This window comes from Pogonomyrmex barbatus, unplaced genomic scaffold, assembly GCF_055798465.1.
Source record: "Pogonomyrmex barbatus isolate J1 unplaced genomic scaffold, ASM5579846v1 scaffold13, whole genome shotgun sequence".
NCBI lineage: Eukaryota > Metazoa > Arthropoda > Insecta > Hymenoptera > Formicidae > Pogonomyrmex > Pogonomyrmex barbatus.
Window position 1 is genome coordinate 6,338,197 of NW_028297109.1, and position 18,598 is coordinate 6,356,794.

General features: G+C 41.7%; 1 protein-coding gene across 5 annotated transcripts in view; it reads left to right on the forward strand.

Annotated features, from left to right (window-relative positions):
• Positions 1–3,997: 3,997 nt before the first annotated feature.
• Positions 3,998–18,598, forward strand: part of Fas1 (fasciclin 1 Fas1 domain-containing) — a 241,095-nt gene continuing 226,494 nt past the window's right edge. For 4 of the 5 annotated variants that reach the window (XM_089072513.1, XM_089072514.1, XM_089072516.1 and 1 more), the window contains exon 1: positions 3,998–4,506. In XM_089072513.1, coding sequence (XP_088928639.1) covers positions 4,405–4,506 — 102 coding nt within the window. In that variant the 5' untranslated portion in view covers positions 3,998–4,404. The remainder of the gene's footprint in view (positions 4,507–18,598) is intronic. The other variant, XM_089072515.1, reaches the window with a different exon arrangement.

Here is an 18,598-nt window from a genome sequence, read left to right on the forward strand (position 1 = left end):
CCCTCTCCGAGAATTATTAATCATCTTTATATTGAATAAATAAATCTCCCCTAATTTTTTACAACAATCATGATGTTCCGAGAATATAATGATCAGAATGTTGGAAGAAACTAACGTGAGACATGTATAGCAATTGTGTATTTTCACAACTGACATATTAATCTCGGCAATCAAAATTCCATCATTGTGTGAAATTGTGATAAGCAAAAAGTATCCACCGTACTCGTATTTATTCTTCATCGATGATCGTAAAATCACGTCTTGCATTACTCATCGGCATCGTGTTAAAATATTCCTCGCAATTTCGTGCACTATCGGCGTTTTACGCGCTGCAGTTATGCATCTCCGTAAATTCGCTCGTGACGAGAGGGAAAGAGAGACAAAGAGAGGAAGAAAGAAAAGAGGACGAGACCTTCCATTTTTTTTCCGTCGAGGTCGGTATATCGGTGGATGACAGACAGTTAAATCGGACTGGTCGCTCCAGTTGGCGAAAACAAAAGCGGTCAGGCCCACCCCCGTGATGGGCCCAGATATAAAAAAAAAAAAATAACAACCGTTGCACCGGTGATAAAACAATGATAAAGCGCGTTCATCGCCTCCACCAAATATATCCGCAACTGAGATAGGAAACGGAATAGGAAATGACACGGAGATAGTCATTAGTTGTCATTTCGTGCTAAATTATTATTCACATGAACGATTTTACTATCACGAGTGATCACACGGAAGAAACATTAATTGTTAATCTTGTAAAATAATCGATTGATCAAATATAATCTTGATATAAATATAGATTTATGCTTTTTTTAAATTTTTAATTTCTGGATTATTGAATTTTAAACTTATACATTTTTAATTTTGTAAACAATATTTAATTCTTTTATAGGTAATTTTAATTCTTTCTTTAGATAATATTTAACAGAATAAAAATTCTGACGAATTTCTTTAAAATCGTTGAACAAGAAAATTTATTTTCATAGTGCTAAAACATTGTAGAAATAAACTCAGTTTGTCAGTTAACCAATTCCATTATCATCAGAAAAAGTGTGAGACGAGGGAGACGAGGATGAAAAAAATCGACGCAAGAAAATGTCGTGTGCCCCGGATTCGTTGGAAGTAATTAAAAATTACGTGCCGCTCGTGGAGGATTATGGTCCGCTGAGAAAAATGGTGAATGTGAAGGACCGCCGTGGGGAGTGTCACGAGCACTTAACTTTTCTTTTCATGGCCGAGTTTGTTTCGTCTTTAAGGGGTGAGCGAGCTTCCAGGGTTGGCGATAGCGTACGAGAAGGCTGAGGGGTGTGAGAGTCGTAATTGAGAGTCGACGCCCTTAGGGACCCCGAGACCTCGTATACTAGAAGCTTTCCCAACCTTGACGCTTCAAATTGCGCGATCCTTCGATTACGGGATACGTAAATACGTGACGTTAGAGTTCCTATTTGCATTTGGGGATCATTGCGCGCTTATGCATAGAACATGATACAGCCTTCCGAAATTTCCAGAGTAAACTCGTGACGAGAGAATTCGTGTCGCGCGCCTCGCTAAAAGTGTAATTCGATCAGTTTTTCGCGACACTTTCGTTTCACATTGTTCTCGCTATGTCGAGTGCGAAGCGTGCGTTTGCGTATTAATAACTAAATATTCCTCCCTCGTACACACAAATTGTTATTCATTAGTCAAACATTTGCCGGAACTCCCGGCCGGAAAACATATTTCCAGGCGATTCTGCATCATCAGTGAAATTTGCTAAACTCCCGACGTCGCGTCGCGTCACATTTCAAAAAATATATTTTTAAAAATATATCTTTGTATATCGCCGATAAGGGGTGCACGTGTTCCGACGAGTCAATCGAGGAGGCGTATTTGGATTGTTCTAATTACCGAGGCGGATTGGGACGAAACTTAACGTGAGCCGGCTTGTACAAGCGGAGAACGGGACAATACGGAAGTTCCGGCAAACCTTCGCGTTTATATTCGTGATCAGGATCTTTCCTTAATCCGCGCTGTGCCTCAAGTGGTTTCGAGAATTGGTCCAAGTCCACTCCACTTAGCAAATACCTCATGAACTTCTGTTGGAGTTGGCAATTATATCGCTCCAAATTCGATCGTGCTGCATCTCTCTCTCTCTCTCTCTCTCTCTCTCTCTCTCATACACTCTCTTATCCCGCAATATAAGACGATATAACGAAGCGCTTATAGTTAGCCACGTTAAATCGTAAACTAATAACCGCGCGATAATAACCTATTTTCAATGAGGAGCGCGGATGGTCTCAGAAACTTACTCCCCTGAACTTTCGAACTAACGATCTAATATTTCGTGCATCCGTAGTATTTATTTCTTTACGGCACAAATTTATTTATATCATTTACTATGCACGGGATTTACTCGAAAGTGTAAAAAGTGAGAACTTTATTTACTTTATCCAGGAACATAGAGTACAATCCAGCTAACTATTCTATCTTGTAACGGTATCCCTTTAAATTGTAACTTATAGGGCTTACAACTCAGCTTGCGCTCTGAAAAACGTAATTCAATTCTTATTTAACTCGTTCAGACTAAAGAATGTAGTCACATTATCTTTACCGCGAAGAAAGGCATTCCCATCAACGATTGCAAGAAACTTTATTCGACCACCATTGCTTCAAACAACGATTATATTAAATGAATTATAATCACTATAATAACTTTATTCACTGCTTTTCTTACTATTTGACCTACTTTTTTCATCACTAAAATTTGAAATTAAAATATATATAGAATTAAAATAGATTTGGCGATAAACGATGATATTTTTAAGTGATAGTTAATTTTTTCTTCGTCGGAACTCAATTAGATTTTATCGTCGTTTAATTTTTCGATAATTGATTAAATTGATATTCCAATATCTCAGAAGTGCTAAAACAAGATCCATTTAAAATTAATTGAATAACATAATATTTGCGTTTTTAAAAAAACGATTCGTTTTTTAATCAACAATTCAATATCAATATTTCTACGTTAAGAATATATTACATTTATTTTTATTTACAGTGAAAAAATTGTGAAAAAATTATAGTCTACTCTAAATCGCCTTTAAAAAGAATACAAAATATTTTTTGGTAATTTAGAAAAATAAAATAGAAATGTGTTTTGATAAAAATGTAATTAAGAAATAATGATAAAAAAGTCTCAATTTTTTTTATATTAATATTTTAATGTTATATTATTTATGAAAAGTTTCACTGCGATGCAGAGATTAGTTGTGCCGTAAATAAAAATTTTATTTTATTTGCACTATCACTCATTTCGTTGTATTATTAATAAAAATTTAATTTTTATTTACAGAAGAACTAATCTTTACATCGCAATGAAATTTTAAATAAATTATCTTGATTTTTATCATTATTTCTCAATTATATTTCCATTAGAGCACAATTCTATTTAATTATTTAAATGATTGATGATAAATTTTTGATCGAGGTTCTAAATCATCGCTAAACTTTTTTGTATCATTTTTAAATAATATATTTAGATTAAATTTTGTTATAATCTTTTCATTATAAATATAAAAATTATAAAAATAGATGTAATATATTTTTGAAATTAATCGAATAACACAGTGCTTGCATTTTTAAAGAACAATTAATTTTTTTAATTAAGAGTTATTCATGTTTCATTCTTGTTAAAGAGAAACCATATTGGTTTTCGACACGCGTCATCGTCACGCGCACCAAATGTGCGCCCATTACCAAACGCAACCTGTTTGATATTCAATTTCCGTTTGGAATTTTATCTCCACGAAAATCGGAGAGCAGCTGTGTATCAGGTCGAATTAAAGTGTCATGATCCACGAGCGCGCGACGCGATCGCGGCATAGGAAAAGGTGGGTGACGTCACGTGTTCTCGGCGTCGCACGCGCGGGAGGGGTGCGTAGCCTGGAGGGGGTAACTCGGCTGCGGGCAGGCCATGCCGAAGACTCGTTCCGACGCGGGTGGTGGGGTGTAAGAGGGGTCCAGGCATGGAGAGGGCGCAGTACCGCGCTATCCTCCGTATCGTTGACACGTCGAGCGGAAAGAGTGCGGCGAGGAAGAAAGGAGAGAGGATCAAGGAGAGAGAGAGAGAGAGGAGGACGATCGCGCGATCTCGCGCTCGCTCATCGATCGGCGATTCACGTGATCGTGCGCGAACATAACCATTCTTTTATCCGTCCGTGAGGAACTTCCGGCCCGCGACGTGGTGGAAACCGCGCGTCGACTTCCACCTGCGTGCGCTCTCGATGATCCATCGGTGATCGGTCGATCCGCGTAGATCGTCCGGGATCGTCCGCGTGGCGCGTGGTGAACGATAATATAATTCGCGAGTGATTTGAAGTGAAATTTATATCTCGTGTGCCTGTCCCCGAGGGAGCCGCGCTGTCAGGGACGATGCTGGCATTCCTGTTCGCCGCGGCGTTCGCCGTCGCGAGGATCCACGCCAGTCAGGTGACCATGGACGCCAAGATACGTGACGACTCCGATCTGTCTCAGGTGAGGGGAAAAAAATGAAAAAGAAACACGTCTCACGCGTTTCTCTCGTGGCGCCGGTCGGCGCGCGTTCCCCAGATGCGAATTCGACGACGCGACGTCATACGCGCGCCGCGACTGCTGCACGCGTGTCCTTGAACCATTCACGCAGGAATGACCGCGCGCGCGAGAGCTGCGTTTAAATGAACGAACGTATGGACGCTCGTAACGTACGGACGGGTAATACCGGCGAGTGTGCGGCCCCGACGGGAAATTTCAATGCAGCGCGAATGCTCGTCGCTGTCGCGCGATGATTGTGCAATGTGCTTCGTTCGGCATTATAAAACGCAATCGATCGCACGTAGTTAAGAGCCCTCCTCTGTGATAGGAGCGCGAGTGGCCTTTTCTTAGTTTTTCTTCTTTTCGCACCGCGAATTATCTGCGCCAGAAAAACGTTCGGCGAACACCGGAAGTGTGACCAAAGTGAAAAGTATTCATTATTGATACTGATAATAACGCGACATTTTAGTGCAATGGTCGATTTTGAACGGGATTGAAAGCGTTCATAAATATTACTGTCAAAATTATCAGGGATGTCGAAATGTCAGACGGTGATATATTTTTTCGACGTTTTTTTCTGTCAGATTTTAATTTTGACAATGCATAGAATAACGAACACACTGGCGATAAGTTTTCAAAAGTTTTAAAGGGAGAGGTGCATACTGTTGACATAATGTTGTCTATCATATAAATTTCACTGTTAATATCGACAAAATGTCAGATGAAAATGTCAGATGAAAATTTTCGTTTCCTAAGTCTACTTATTTCGCTGCTTTTTTTATCTCGTTGAAGTTTAATTCTTCTGTATTTTCGAAATTTTGCTCCGACTCCATTAGAACTGTTGCTCGCACAATTTTTTAGAGAGTCAGAAAATCGATTATGCTTCGGAGTGACACTTTTGTCATACGTCACGTCGCTCGATTTTTTTTCGCATCAGATTCACGGTTCGACATGATCGGTGGACCCGCCCATTCAGCGATACTTGTTCATTTCAACGTCATTTAATCCTTCCATATCCAATATGAGATCAGCAGATGACTGCAAATCCAATTTTTCGTATCGAAGTTGTTAAATCCGTTTGTTAACTCGTCCATTTTCCGTTTGTCCCTTGTTTATCTTTGATTTTGAAATAAATTAATCGTCGATCGTAACGATAAATCGAAAAAGTTGGAAAACTGATTCGAGAAACGCGAAAAGTCACGTCGGAAAGATTCAGAGTGCTGGGGAGAGAGAAAGGTGAGGAAACGTAGGAAAAATTATTAAGGATTCAAGTTTGATCCCGTCTTGGACAGTTCGATAAACATTCTGGCGAACGATTGAAAGTTCGAAAATATCAAATGGAGCCGCGCGTTTCCTTCTTCGCGCGGTTCGAAATTTCGTAGCAAATTGCGTGGGTGGCAGGGCAAGTTGCATCTCGTCCAGGTGGTAAACCGATCGCCGAGCTGAACGATGCATGCAGTCGTGGGAACTTTTCCGGTTGGGAACAGGAGGGAAGGTACCGGGGGAGGGGCGGGGGAGGAGCAACGTAAAAGTTCGTAAATCGGGTGTGCGAGATGTTTCTAACTCGGTTGAATAATGCATGAAACCGGCGGTTATTTACTTCATTAACTTCTTCCACGTGGCCGTAATTAAATTGCGCGAACGAAAAGTTGCGAAGCGGCGCCGAACTCTCATTAGCCCGCATTTTTTTCCCGCCCTTATCCGAATCGGAATTCATGGCGATCGCGAAGTTGCATTGCCATTCGTTGAATTTCCCTTAGGTTGCATCCCCCTTCGGTTGCATCAATATTTTGGATTTGAGCGAGACTTAAATTTGTTGTACTTGTAAAAGCAAAAACAACTTAAAATACTTTAATTTGCCCTTGTTTTATGTAGATTAGTAATAGTTTCCTGAGTGAAGGAAAATATTAAAAGATGTTATATATAAGCAAGAATATGATGTGTCAACGCGACATCGTTCTGTAAAACGAATGTTTAAAGCTACAAAGTTGCGCAATATCGCGATATCGTTAGCACTGCGACTTTTCTTGAATTGCAATGTAATATGTAATTGGACTTTCAATCAGGAAATTGTAATAGGAATATTATATGTCAATGTTATTATTTCCTATTCAATAATGTAACTGTTACGTGGAACATGTGTTATAATTATAAATTCACACATAGAAAAAATTAGTTTTAAATCAATTATTCTCATACATAAAAATGTAATCTTCTTAGAAAGATTTTTAATCTTAATTTGATTGAAACTTATATTGATGCGAGTATAGACATTCTCATAAGCAAGAATATTTGTTTTGATTAAAGATTCTTTTCTGTGTACAAATTAAAGCCCTTTAGGTTTTTTTCCTTTTGCTTTGCAACAAATTTAAAGTTTCAAGTCCCGCCTAAAGCCAAAATATTGTTAGTGCAATCTTAATCGTTAAACTTTCGCACGAAAACGTAAGAACGAAAATGTCACCGGTCTTTCGATCGGTGCTTCGGATTTTGATTAACGCGACGGCTTTATAAACGCGCTATAAAAATTTGATGGCGCGATATATTAAATAACATTCGGATACTTAATAAATTCCGGATAATAGACCGAGTAAAGGGGAATTACCGGAGCAAATGTCAGCGCTGCTGCACTGCGCGCTATTTTTTTTTACAGTGTCATTAATTGATAATCCAATACCGTCGCGTAAATTTCGCCGTAAACGTCGTGACAGTGCTATTACAATTTAATGATCCACGCAAAATAAGAAGGGATGCGTTATCCTTATTACCTCTCTATCGCTCTATCGCGAAGTCAATTGCAAACGCGAGCTGCAGCCATAGTCTCCGATCGATTCCTGTGACTCATTATGATATCAATCATTGGAACCACTTCGACAAACTATCGTTCTTTATACGAGCGCCCCGTTTCCACGATGTGGAATGAGTCACAAGGTTACTTCGCTAAAATTAATTCAATTTTCAAAAGCAAATTTGTACGCGTTACCGTCACAGGTTCAGCTCGTTTAGTGCGTTTTCTTTTTTTTTCCAAATTAGATAAATATGGAAGATACGTTGTCTCAGAGCGAAGTTAGCTCGCACGTGGTATATCTTTCATCCACATGGCCGGCTCTTTCTCATTTACTTTGCCCCCGCCTAGGCGAGAGAATCGTGCAGTCCGGCGTCTACGCCACGAAGCACTCTCACGCGCACACGCGTGGGAGGCACGCACGAACACGCGTACACGCACATCGTATGCGCGTCGCGGCAGTATGGCTCCTCTTTGCGGTCAATGACGTGATTTGAGTTAGACAGCGCTCCGTAGTGCTCCTTTGTCTACCAGCTACGGTTCTTAGTCTTTTTCCGCCCAGTCGCAGAGACGAACTTCAAACATCATCCTCGCGACTACGATTCGGCTCATTCAGCACATTCTGGTCTATTAAACCAATTGACCGCGCAGAGATAGACATTTTTAGTTACCTCCGAAGAAAAAAGTCGCCATTCATAGATTGTAATATAGTACATATTTACGATATGTTGGTAGATATTGAATATAATTGTCAGCTTGGGAATTTGGCGTATAGAAATTACATTCGGATACAGAGTGTCTATTATCTGGAAAATCTGGAATTCTCATGGAATTTGTTTGAAAATCAGAAAATTGTCAAAGAATTTTATTGAAAATCAAGGAATTTTTTTGAAGTTGCTTTTGTCTTTACAATCGAAAGTTTATCGACTGAATTAATAATAACAATAGACTCGTCCATTTTAAATATCTGAGCACATTGATCTTAAAATTAATTCATTATTCTGTATTGAAGACAACGATTTCGTGTTAGATGTAATTTTGTTTGAAGACGTATATTTATTTTAATAGTTTTGTAAAAATTGAATTTTGTATCAGTTACATAATTTTCTGTTAAAATTTGAAAATTTTATACGATATAAAATATTTATTTCTTAGAATCCTTAGTTTCTTCCAAAATTTTTCAAATTTAATTTTTGAAACTTGAATGATTTTTAATTTTGTTTTATAAATCAAAAATATTATATATTTATTTATAAGATATTATTTTTTAAAGATACTTTCTTTTTACTTAGAATTTTTAACGAATTATCTTAAAAATCAGGGAATTTTCAGGAAATTTTTTTTCGAGTTTGAGTAGGCAGAAATCTGTTAGATTTCTAGACCGCGCTGGCGCTTTATTTTTGAAAATGTTTATTCTTATCCTCTCAAACGTTCTCGATACATTTGGTTTCTTGATTCGCGATTTCTTCTCGATTTTCGCTGGATCCAGAACGGCGGATTAGCCTGATGGGGGCGGGTCGGTCGGATCAGCATTTTTCATTGCGTCAACCGCTCGACGTGCTGAATCACGCTCGGTGTGCGTAGGAGGAAACTCCACTCTATTAAAAGATCGTGTCGACCCACGGGTGTGGGTCATAATCTATAGGTTAAGAGCCCTTGGGTGTAATACCTACGAGTAGCGTGCGATCCGTATTTATATCTACCGCGCGGGCAACACCTGCTGCCGCCGTCGTCCTCGCGTCGTGCACCGCGCCGATATGAATGGAGTTCAACGGGACTTAGCGTGGATATTGCACGAAAAAAAGAGTGAAAGGGGCGAGCAAGGCTGCGGCTTGCCACGCGGAAGAAACCGAGAGCGTGAGAGCCGGCGGCGCGACGCGGCGCCGGGAAACCACGTCGCGCTTGTTCGCCTTTGGCACTGAATAACTTTGGCCTCGTTCGGCGCAAGACTCGCCCGAGATTATTATCGGAACCGATGTGCGAACATTGTTGTCGCTGGTCCCGATCGGCTTGCATTCCGCTCGATCAATTGTGCACTCGTCGCGCTGCCGGCGGTGTCTGCATTACCCGCATATTCTGCATCTATTCAAAGGAAGAGATCTATTCTCATTGAGATTATATCAAGTACCACTATTCAGGCCATCAATATGCATTATGTAATATTTCTGTAGGGAGATTTTAACAATATTATGAAAAGCGTCTCTCTCTCTCTCTCTCTCTCTCTCTCTCTCTCTTTCAAGAAATTTATAAAGAGTGAATGAGGAAGGAGGTCTAATTTAATATTCGATTATCGAGAAAGTAAGATTTCTCGAAGAAAAATTGAATATTGGAAGTGACACAAATTTCTTGAACGGCATTACTGAGTGACTCGCAGAATCGATTGATTTCATGTCGCGCCTCCCTATGCATAGGCGTTACGAAAAAAAAATGTTCGCCGAGGACATTAGCTCGCGATACAGACTTTCCGATGTCAGTATTGAATGAAAGCTGGCGCTCGTCCCGTCGACGACATTACAATAATGCGTTTCTTGCTTCTCTCTCTCTTTCGCCGTCGCGACGGGGCGAACGATTCCGCCCGGCAACTTGTTGCTGCGACAAAAATCGCCCGGACGGTTCTCGTCGGGGAGTTAGTTTTAGTCCCAATCGATTCGACAAACTATTCCCAAACACGGAGATATCGAGGCCCATTTTCGCGGACTTTATTTAGTCAATCGATTGACCGGCCACTTTTTTTACGAGCGCGACCTTATGGTTTCGGCGAGCCCGGCGCCAAAATAAAATTTTACGACTCGCAAGTCAATGCAGCGTCATAATACTTTGTATCCATAATCCGGTGCATAACGTTCGCCGTTTTCCGTTTTGGCGATAAATTTTTTAAAAGCGGAAGTCGATCGCATATGCTTGCGAGCAACGATTGACACGGTAATTTGAGAAAAATCGGGGTCCAGCGTCTTCTCTTCATTAAATCGGTAATATCGTGAGCGATAACACAATGTCAGTTCCGTAGCTTTGTTATTAGCTTGCTGTCCGCAGATCTGAGGAACACGAAGATCTCTCGGTGCCGTATGGGAGAGAATATTTCAAGTTTGATCAAAAGTCTGCAAAAATGGAAAGGAATCCCCCGGAGAGAATTCCGTAATCCGCGATGAGAGAAAAACGGGGAAAGACGTGTATCGGGAAGAAAGGAACGAGGGGGAAATAACGGGTTCATATTGCCTTCGACCTGCTGCAAATACTTAGCTTCCGTGAATCACGTAATCGGGCCGCTGCCTCATCCTGGAAATCATCGGAAATCGACACGCCGGGCGAATATATACATCCGCCACGGTCGAGCGAAGGTTGCAAATAACCGGTTTCGTTCCTCCTTCACCCGGAGAGGGAAGACCGACCCCGAGAATTAAGAGAGCTGGTTGGTAACCGTCGACGACCATTTCCAATTTTAGCGAGCCGATGGACCGAGAAACGGCAGCTAATAGAAACCGAGCGGCGCGCCTCAGCCTCGGAGAGCTGACTCGCTCGCGAAAATATTTACGGATAATCTTTGTGCTCGTGATAGTTTGTTGCTTGACAAATACTCGGCGAGCTGCTTGCTCGGTGCTCGCGGGGAGCACCGAGTCGTGGTAGGTAATAGGACAGAGACCTATAGGTAATACGATGGGGGCTCATTTTTCGCGTAATTTGCGTTCGATTCCTCTTTCAACGAGATGCTTCTCTGAATCTTCATTATCCGGTCCCGCAGACAGATTCCCGCTTGTTTGTATCAGTGTTCTTCCGACCATTAACGATCATTCCATGGGAATAGATTTTCAAGAAGCCGAAGATTTTTTTGAGCATTTTGTTCGTGTGAGTGATTTGTGTGAGGTCTGTGAATAATGTGTGTGTGTGTGTGTGTGTGTGTGTGTGTGTGTGTGTGTGTGTGTGTGTGTGTGTGTGTTTGTGCATGAAACGTTATCTTCGATCTTTCGAAGTTTGATAATTTTATCGTTTTGTTTCTGCCTAGTTCTACGGCGGGATCTAACCAAGTTTCTTTCTCACGGATATGATTACATCTAGGTCTTCGTGATCGGATAGGTGGGATGTAGTAATGTGTATCGATCTAAGTGCGCCGAAGGTCGTGGTGATAGCTCGATTGGGTCATGTTTGCGGACACAGCACTGATAGCCTGCTGGCCTTAGCAAGCAGCGGTGTATAGGATCCAATTACGCTCGATGCAAATCTGTACTCGCGACTAGCATGACTTCAGCTAACCTCGAAAACAGTTCGCATGACATACTGATAGAACCGCTAGTTTGCCGTACACTTGCACGCTGTGCATACGCGCGCGTGCAGCCGAGGAGATGAATAAATTATGCATACAACAGCATTTAAAAATATCACAGAGAAGCGTCGGAAAATGTGGAATATTTAACTTGTATACATGTTTAGAAGCTTATTTTTAAAGAGAAAACAGAAAAGACGAAAAAGAAAAAAAAATATTTCGCTCTTCGTGGCTACTGAATTATTTTTTAGATAAACTGACGTAATTTATTAATTTTTTTAAATCAATCGCAACAATTGTAACAATATTCAGTTGCATATTTTGACACATGATTATATCTGTACGTGTAAATTGCTCCCGTCACATGACTGCTTCGAGCAGGTATCCGACTCGTATCTCTTTGATAAAAATCGGGAAAAATCGGGTGGTAACCACAACGCGGATACGCGGGCGATCAATTCTCATTAACGGGTGAAATTAATCTATGATGGTGTGTGTGTGTGTGTGTGTGTGTGTGTGTGTGTGTGTGTGTGTGTGTGTGTGTGTCGGGAGCAAGACAGCCCGGAGTTGGCCCGGCGTAGTAGGCTGCATTGTATCGAATTCAATTACACGCGGCGCAGGTTTCTTGTCGCCTTCCAGGCAACTGAGCGTGTTCCCAGATAATCGCGAAAACAGCTCGCATGACACACCCGACCTATGCGGGCGATAGATTATTACCAACTATATCCGCAACGGCGTTTCGGCACCGCCGCCCACGCATCACGTCGTCCTCATGTGATGCATCGTATTCAATTATGCACGATGCAGGTTCCTGTTGCTAGCGCGCGGATTATATTGAAAGCGACTCGTGCGATTAGATCGATGACTTAGTTAGTAAGCCATTTAGTGCGTCCAGTCGACGCGAGCGGATTGCTAACCGTGATCATTAGTTGCTTGTTTGATCCTTTGCGCGATTTAGGCTTTGCCTAATCGCCGGATTGGTCATTGATATTTTTAGATGGCATTACTCGGCTATTAGGTATCTAATAACTTTTTGTGAATTTATATCTATAAATTCAGGAGGATCGCTTATATTTATTCGTTTGCCTCTCGTAAAAATTTGGTTTCTACCGTGTGGCTATCGCGTGAGACTGAACACCTAATAAACCGCAGATTGTCTCCAAATGTCTCAAGCATGCCTAACTTTTCCTCTCTGAGGACTGTCGTTCCCATGTACGTCTATATAGTCATTGGCGCTCGGCGCGGAAATTCATCGTGGTCGCTAACTATCTCAAACTACCGCTACTTTCAACGTGGCAGCCTAACTATCTTAAACTGCCAATGCGTCTGACCGCTCTCTGTGCACCACTGGGCGCGGTTCTGCGCCGGAAAGGACGGCGTGTCCTTTAGCCCGCAGCGATCGTCGAAAATTGGCCAGATATCCGAGGAATTTCGGCGGCTTAAGTTCGATTCTCGTTCGAAATTGAGACGAGATGAGAATCGGTCGGTGGGTTTCTCAAACTCGCGAATGGATTTACACGCGGGAAACTTGGTCACCATCGGCGCTCTCGACTCTCGAGTCGACGGGGCGCACGCTTCCGCACTTTGAGCGATCGAAATGTCGCGCGTGCTTGTCGTGCCGGTTCGCTGCTCAAAGCACGATTCTCTGGCAATAGCCAGAGCCTATCCGTTTAGAATGATTTGCGATACCACGTTCGTGGTATTTATAATATAATTATCGAACGTGGAAGGATAACAAATAAACTCGTAATTTGAAGTGCGTGCGCGCGCGCGCGCGTTAAATATTATCGGATTAGGCCGGATTCATGGGAATAGAATAAAAATATCTCGAGATAATAAAATATTTCGAGAAGATCGAAGATCGTTCGTTTCGTTGGATTACACAGATGACGGAGGCAGTCGGGGGAAAATCGGAGGAAGAGAGAGGCACGAACGACAGAGAAAACTCCGGAGTCGCGCGCGATCGTCGCCGGCGTCTTTTCGCCGACGCGGCATACGGTTCTGATCTTTATGGGGTTCCATATTTTACGAGGAACACACGCCGTAGCTTTTTCTTCTCGTTGGCCTCGCAGGCGTCTACGCGACGTATTGTTCCGGTTTTCGAGAAACGGCGTGCCCGCCCGCTATCGCTCCAATCCCGTTTGGTGGATTCCGTCGAAGCGCGTTTACGGTTCCCTTGCTCTCTTCTTCCCCTCTTCTCCTCCCTCCTCTTCCTCGCGTCTCTCGCAGACGCATCCAGATCCTGGAATGCATAGGAATCCCGACGCAGCGGAGCGATAGATCGGCTCTGCTTCTACGGATGCGATTTTCGTCACCGTCGCCATCGTCATCGTCGTCATCGTCGTTCATAGCGTCGCTTTTATTTCGCACGCGGAATTCAGCGTCGTGACGTCGCGCGCCACTCCCATATTTCCGTCAAATCCAAAGTGGAAAAAAAAGAGAGAAGAGTTCCATGACTTCCGAGAGGATAAATGAAAAGAAAAAGTCTCGCGCCGCGAGTCTCTTCGACGCGCGAAGTAGGTCGGGATGGCCGAGGAAAATGCGAATTGTCAATGCGACGTTCTAACGCTCTTAGAGAATTCTACCGTGTGGTCCGCGGAAAAATGTATTCTTTCCCCGCCGCGATGATGGGGGCTTCCCGTGGGAAAGCGCGCGTTATCGCTCGCGCGCGTACAGAGCCGGGATACGCATTGTTTCGCCTCGGCACGAACCGCTTGTTAAAAATATCCGGTTGGAGTTTAAAGGAGAGAAAGAGAACAAACCGTCAAGAGGAAAAAAGAAAAAGTGAGTTTGAAGGAGCGCTGAGGGGAGATGGGGGGAGAGAGACCACACGTTGCAACGAGTTCTACAGTGTTCGTTCACCTTCGCGGGAGTCATCGCGTTCGATTCTCTTCTTTGCCTGGGAGGCACGAGTGAACCATCCAGCGAGCGCGAATCACGGGGGTTTTCTTCGGAAAAATATTTGCTTTGGTTTTCGAGCGCCGGTACTCGTACTCGTTACCGGCTACGCGAGACGAGCGCGGTATATAAATTACGTTTGGAACGCGATGTACAAAAGTAGCAAAGAGAAGGAATCGCGACTGGAGAATTATGGTTTTGAAGTTCAAGTCGGATTTGACCCTCTCCATCCCCCTCCACCGCAAGGGGCATCAAGAGAGTTTGTCTTGCCTTTTTTTTTTTAAATTAAGATCCCGGAAGGATTCCTTTCGTTATACAGTAAAACGCCGTTCCGCTTGACAAGATGTTATGGACTGTTTGAAAGGGGTAGATCAAGCATCTTGAGAGAATTTAAAAAACGTCTGAAGATCGTGGAACGCGAAATGTCAAAGACCAGAAATACAAAAATCTACTTCGGAGACTCTGAAGATCTGACGATTTAAGTTTCAAAACAAAATAAAAATAGAAATGAAGAGTTAAAAGTTTTTAAAGAAAATCAGCAGTCCATAAATAAAAACTTAAAGGCCAAAGATTTAGGATCAGAAAGTTTAAAAATCTTATAATTCAATTTTGTAAATTCTTAAATTGTGTGATGCGATGGAATTTACAACTTCGATGTTTTAGTGTGCTAACAATTTTGGCCACGATATTTGGAGTTGGAGCGTAATCGACAAATCGCGTGCGTCACGACGAGCTACATTCGTCGTTGTTTGTCTCGAAAATGCGAGAAAGCGCATTTGTGCTTTTGTAGGAAAAGGTTACGTGATAAATTCCACGTCACGCGTATCATCGAAGGTATCATCACGTCACTTCCATCGGGATGCGGTCGCGCCGACGATGATCTACGATTACTCGCGTTCCCGCAATTACTCACGGCGGGAACGAAAAGCCGACTTTTTAAGCCGTCAGCTGCGCGCGAACAGCTGTAACATTCCGATCTTACGCGCCATTAAATTTTAATTATTCTTTTGAACGCTAATTTTCCCGGGACTTTATTTAAGGGCGAGCGTAATTGCAGCGATTTGCATATCTTTCCTGTGATTATTCCGGGTGTACGTGTATAATTGACACGAGTAATGTGAGTAAAAACAAGTGATGCATCATTAGTCTGTTTGAGTATCGATGCAAGCGTACCATTTTGAAATAATATTTACAAAATAATATGCGCGAAAATAGCGCGCGTCAATTATACGGATATTCCGCATTTATTGTTGAATAATATTATTCGAAATAACATTGTCCATTGTCTACGCTTCGATGATTATTCGTCTTTATTACTTCGCGCGGTTTGCTATCTTGAATAAAAGCCGCTCGAGGAAAGCGTCGATAGCAATGAGGAATTAGAAGAACGTTCAGCTCTCGTTCCCGACTTTCGAACGAAGCCAGAATGTCGTCGGCAATGGCGCCATTAAGAACGCGACGGTTTGCGAAAATCGCTGTCCACAGCCAGCGGGTGAGAGGTTTTACAGTCAACGACCGTTTCTGGCGTACTTTTCTACTGTTCCGCGTTGCTTAATGGCGCACTTCGTACGTTCGACTAATTATAGCACTTAAGCAATCCTCTGACGACGAATGCCGCGGAACGGAGTCATCGTGAAGGAACGTAAAGGTCGCTACCTCGTCGTACGCTTGGCATGTGAATAGGCGAAGAGGAAAGTGCATACATTCGCGGTCGCAAATTAGTCTTAGCTCCCTCATTTAGTTATGTAAAAACCATTCAATCTGCGTAAAATATAAATTTCAATTTTAATCATTTCAATAGAATACAATTTTATAGAATTTATTAAACTCATAAAATTTTCATTTATGACATATAGAAAGAGAATACCTTTGCTGGCAAATTTAAAAGTTTGATCAGATACGGATCTGAAAATAATTTTGTTGGGTCTACAAAATTATGATGTTGAAATTAGTTGTTAGAAGATCCAAAATTTTTGCAGTGTTATTATCATGTTTAAGTGTTCGACGTAATCATTTTGAAAGGTCAAGAAAATTATTTTCAGATATGTCAAATTTTTAGATTTGTTAGCAAAATCGTTCTGAATTTTTTGATTCTTTTATCTCTACATGTTCGAATTTTGAAATCTTAAAATTGCGATAAATTTGACTTTCATTAAATTAAATTTACAGATATTAAAATTCTGTGTGAATGTGTTAGAGCTTTTATCGCATTTTGAATTTAGATTTGAAAAAATCTCAACTTTTATTACTTCTACTGAATAGTTCGCGAAAGAAAAGTCTCGGTATATCTAGCTATTTTTATCGAAAGAGGAAACCTCGATGAAACGCATGGTAGAAATAATTCACGCGACACGAATCGATTGTCTACTACCGATTTCCCTTCGTAGAACCGCATAAATTTCAAGTTCGACGTCAGTGGAATTTCGACTATGGAGCTGCCGAGAGTACATACGAGTGAATTTCATCCGTAGTGTACGTAACGTTATGAATTATGTGAAGAGGACAGCATTGAGCGGTAATTGAGGAGGTAATCATGTCCCATCCTCACCCACACTTCGGTTACATTACACACAATGTCGTACAACGATACCCCTATGTATAGTTCGTTTTTGCCAATTAAACTTACAGCGTGCAACTTTTCATTCACGGGAAGACATTTTTTTTTATGTCAGTGGCAAATGTCGGGAAAGCGATACATTAAAACTGAAGTGAGAAGGGCGATAAAAGATAAATTCGTGTACACGTCGACAATTTATTCAAAGAGAGAAGCTTTGCGCATACAGTTGATGAGGTAACGCCATGAATTTGACAAACGATTGAATAATAAGAAAGAAAGAATATTTCTGGAGATGAAAACCAGATCGAGAAGTTTATGTTTGACGATAAAAGTACATTTACGTTGCACCACGAACGAGATGATCAAGAACCGGTGATTATATCGTATTTCGCTGTCGGGACACCCGTTGTGTCGCACGCGATACGCGCGACGAAATAGTGAGGGTCGGACGTGCTGCGTGCGATAGGAAGTAATGATTCCTGAATTATTTAGTCTAGACTTAAGTATACCATGATAGCAGAACGATCTGTCTCGTTCGGAGTGCATTTACCCATCGCATCGATCGAATCTGCATGTAGGGCGTTGTATAAATGGACGTTGTAAAAACCCGGCGTGTACACCTAAAGCCCGGTGGCTATAGTTTCCGCGAACAATGCGCATTTTATTTTAATTCCCCGCGAAAAGCTACCCCTAATACGTTTCTTTTGTAATATCAGCAAACGGCGTATTTCACTTCAAACGCCATAAAATATCGATGTCAGATTCGAATAACCGGCAAAGAATGGGCTGCAAACGAGCCGCGAAGTTGAATCTATTTCACGCGAGTTTCGCGTTAATTAAACGCATCGACCGCCGCCGCGGAACTCGTTACGAGACTTTCTCTCTCTCTCTCTCTCTCTCTCTCTCTCTCTCTCTCCTCTAAACTCCCCCGCGGATAAGAAAAACGGATGGCGGGTCTTTGTAGTCGTCGCTATTAAAGCGCCTATAATTCTTTCGGCGTACCAGGAGCTATGGGGTGACTCAAAAAGTCACGCGATCCATTTGCGTTTGTAACTCGTCGGTGATCGAATATCTTTTAAGTTGCGTTTAAGCGACTAATTTAAAAGCATGCGGCCCGAGTAAATCCCCGCCTAAAATAGCATTTAGAGAATATTTAACGGTCTAATGAGTATTGTATTTTGTTATACATTCGTATCGAGCTGGTGCAAAGCTTCCTCTCTTCGCGAGATTATTATATTAACGAAACAAACACGTAATCAATGGCCGTTAGTTTTTACGAAATCGATACAGAGATCAAAAGGTAAAATATATTACGCAATATTATCGTATAATATAACGGAATTTAGTACAATACGAGATTATAATAATACCATATAATTGCGCAATGTAATGCAATGCAATCTGTACGCAACGAATTTGTTTCTTTTTCTCGTTTTTCTTTCTCGCGCAACCAATAAATACAATTGAGATAAGGGTGATTTTCGTTAAATAATTTCGTAATATCGTCGATCGTGCTCGAGAACCGAATTCTCGTCCGCTCGCAAAAGCGCGCAGAATTTCT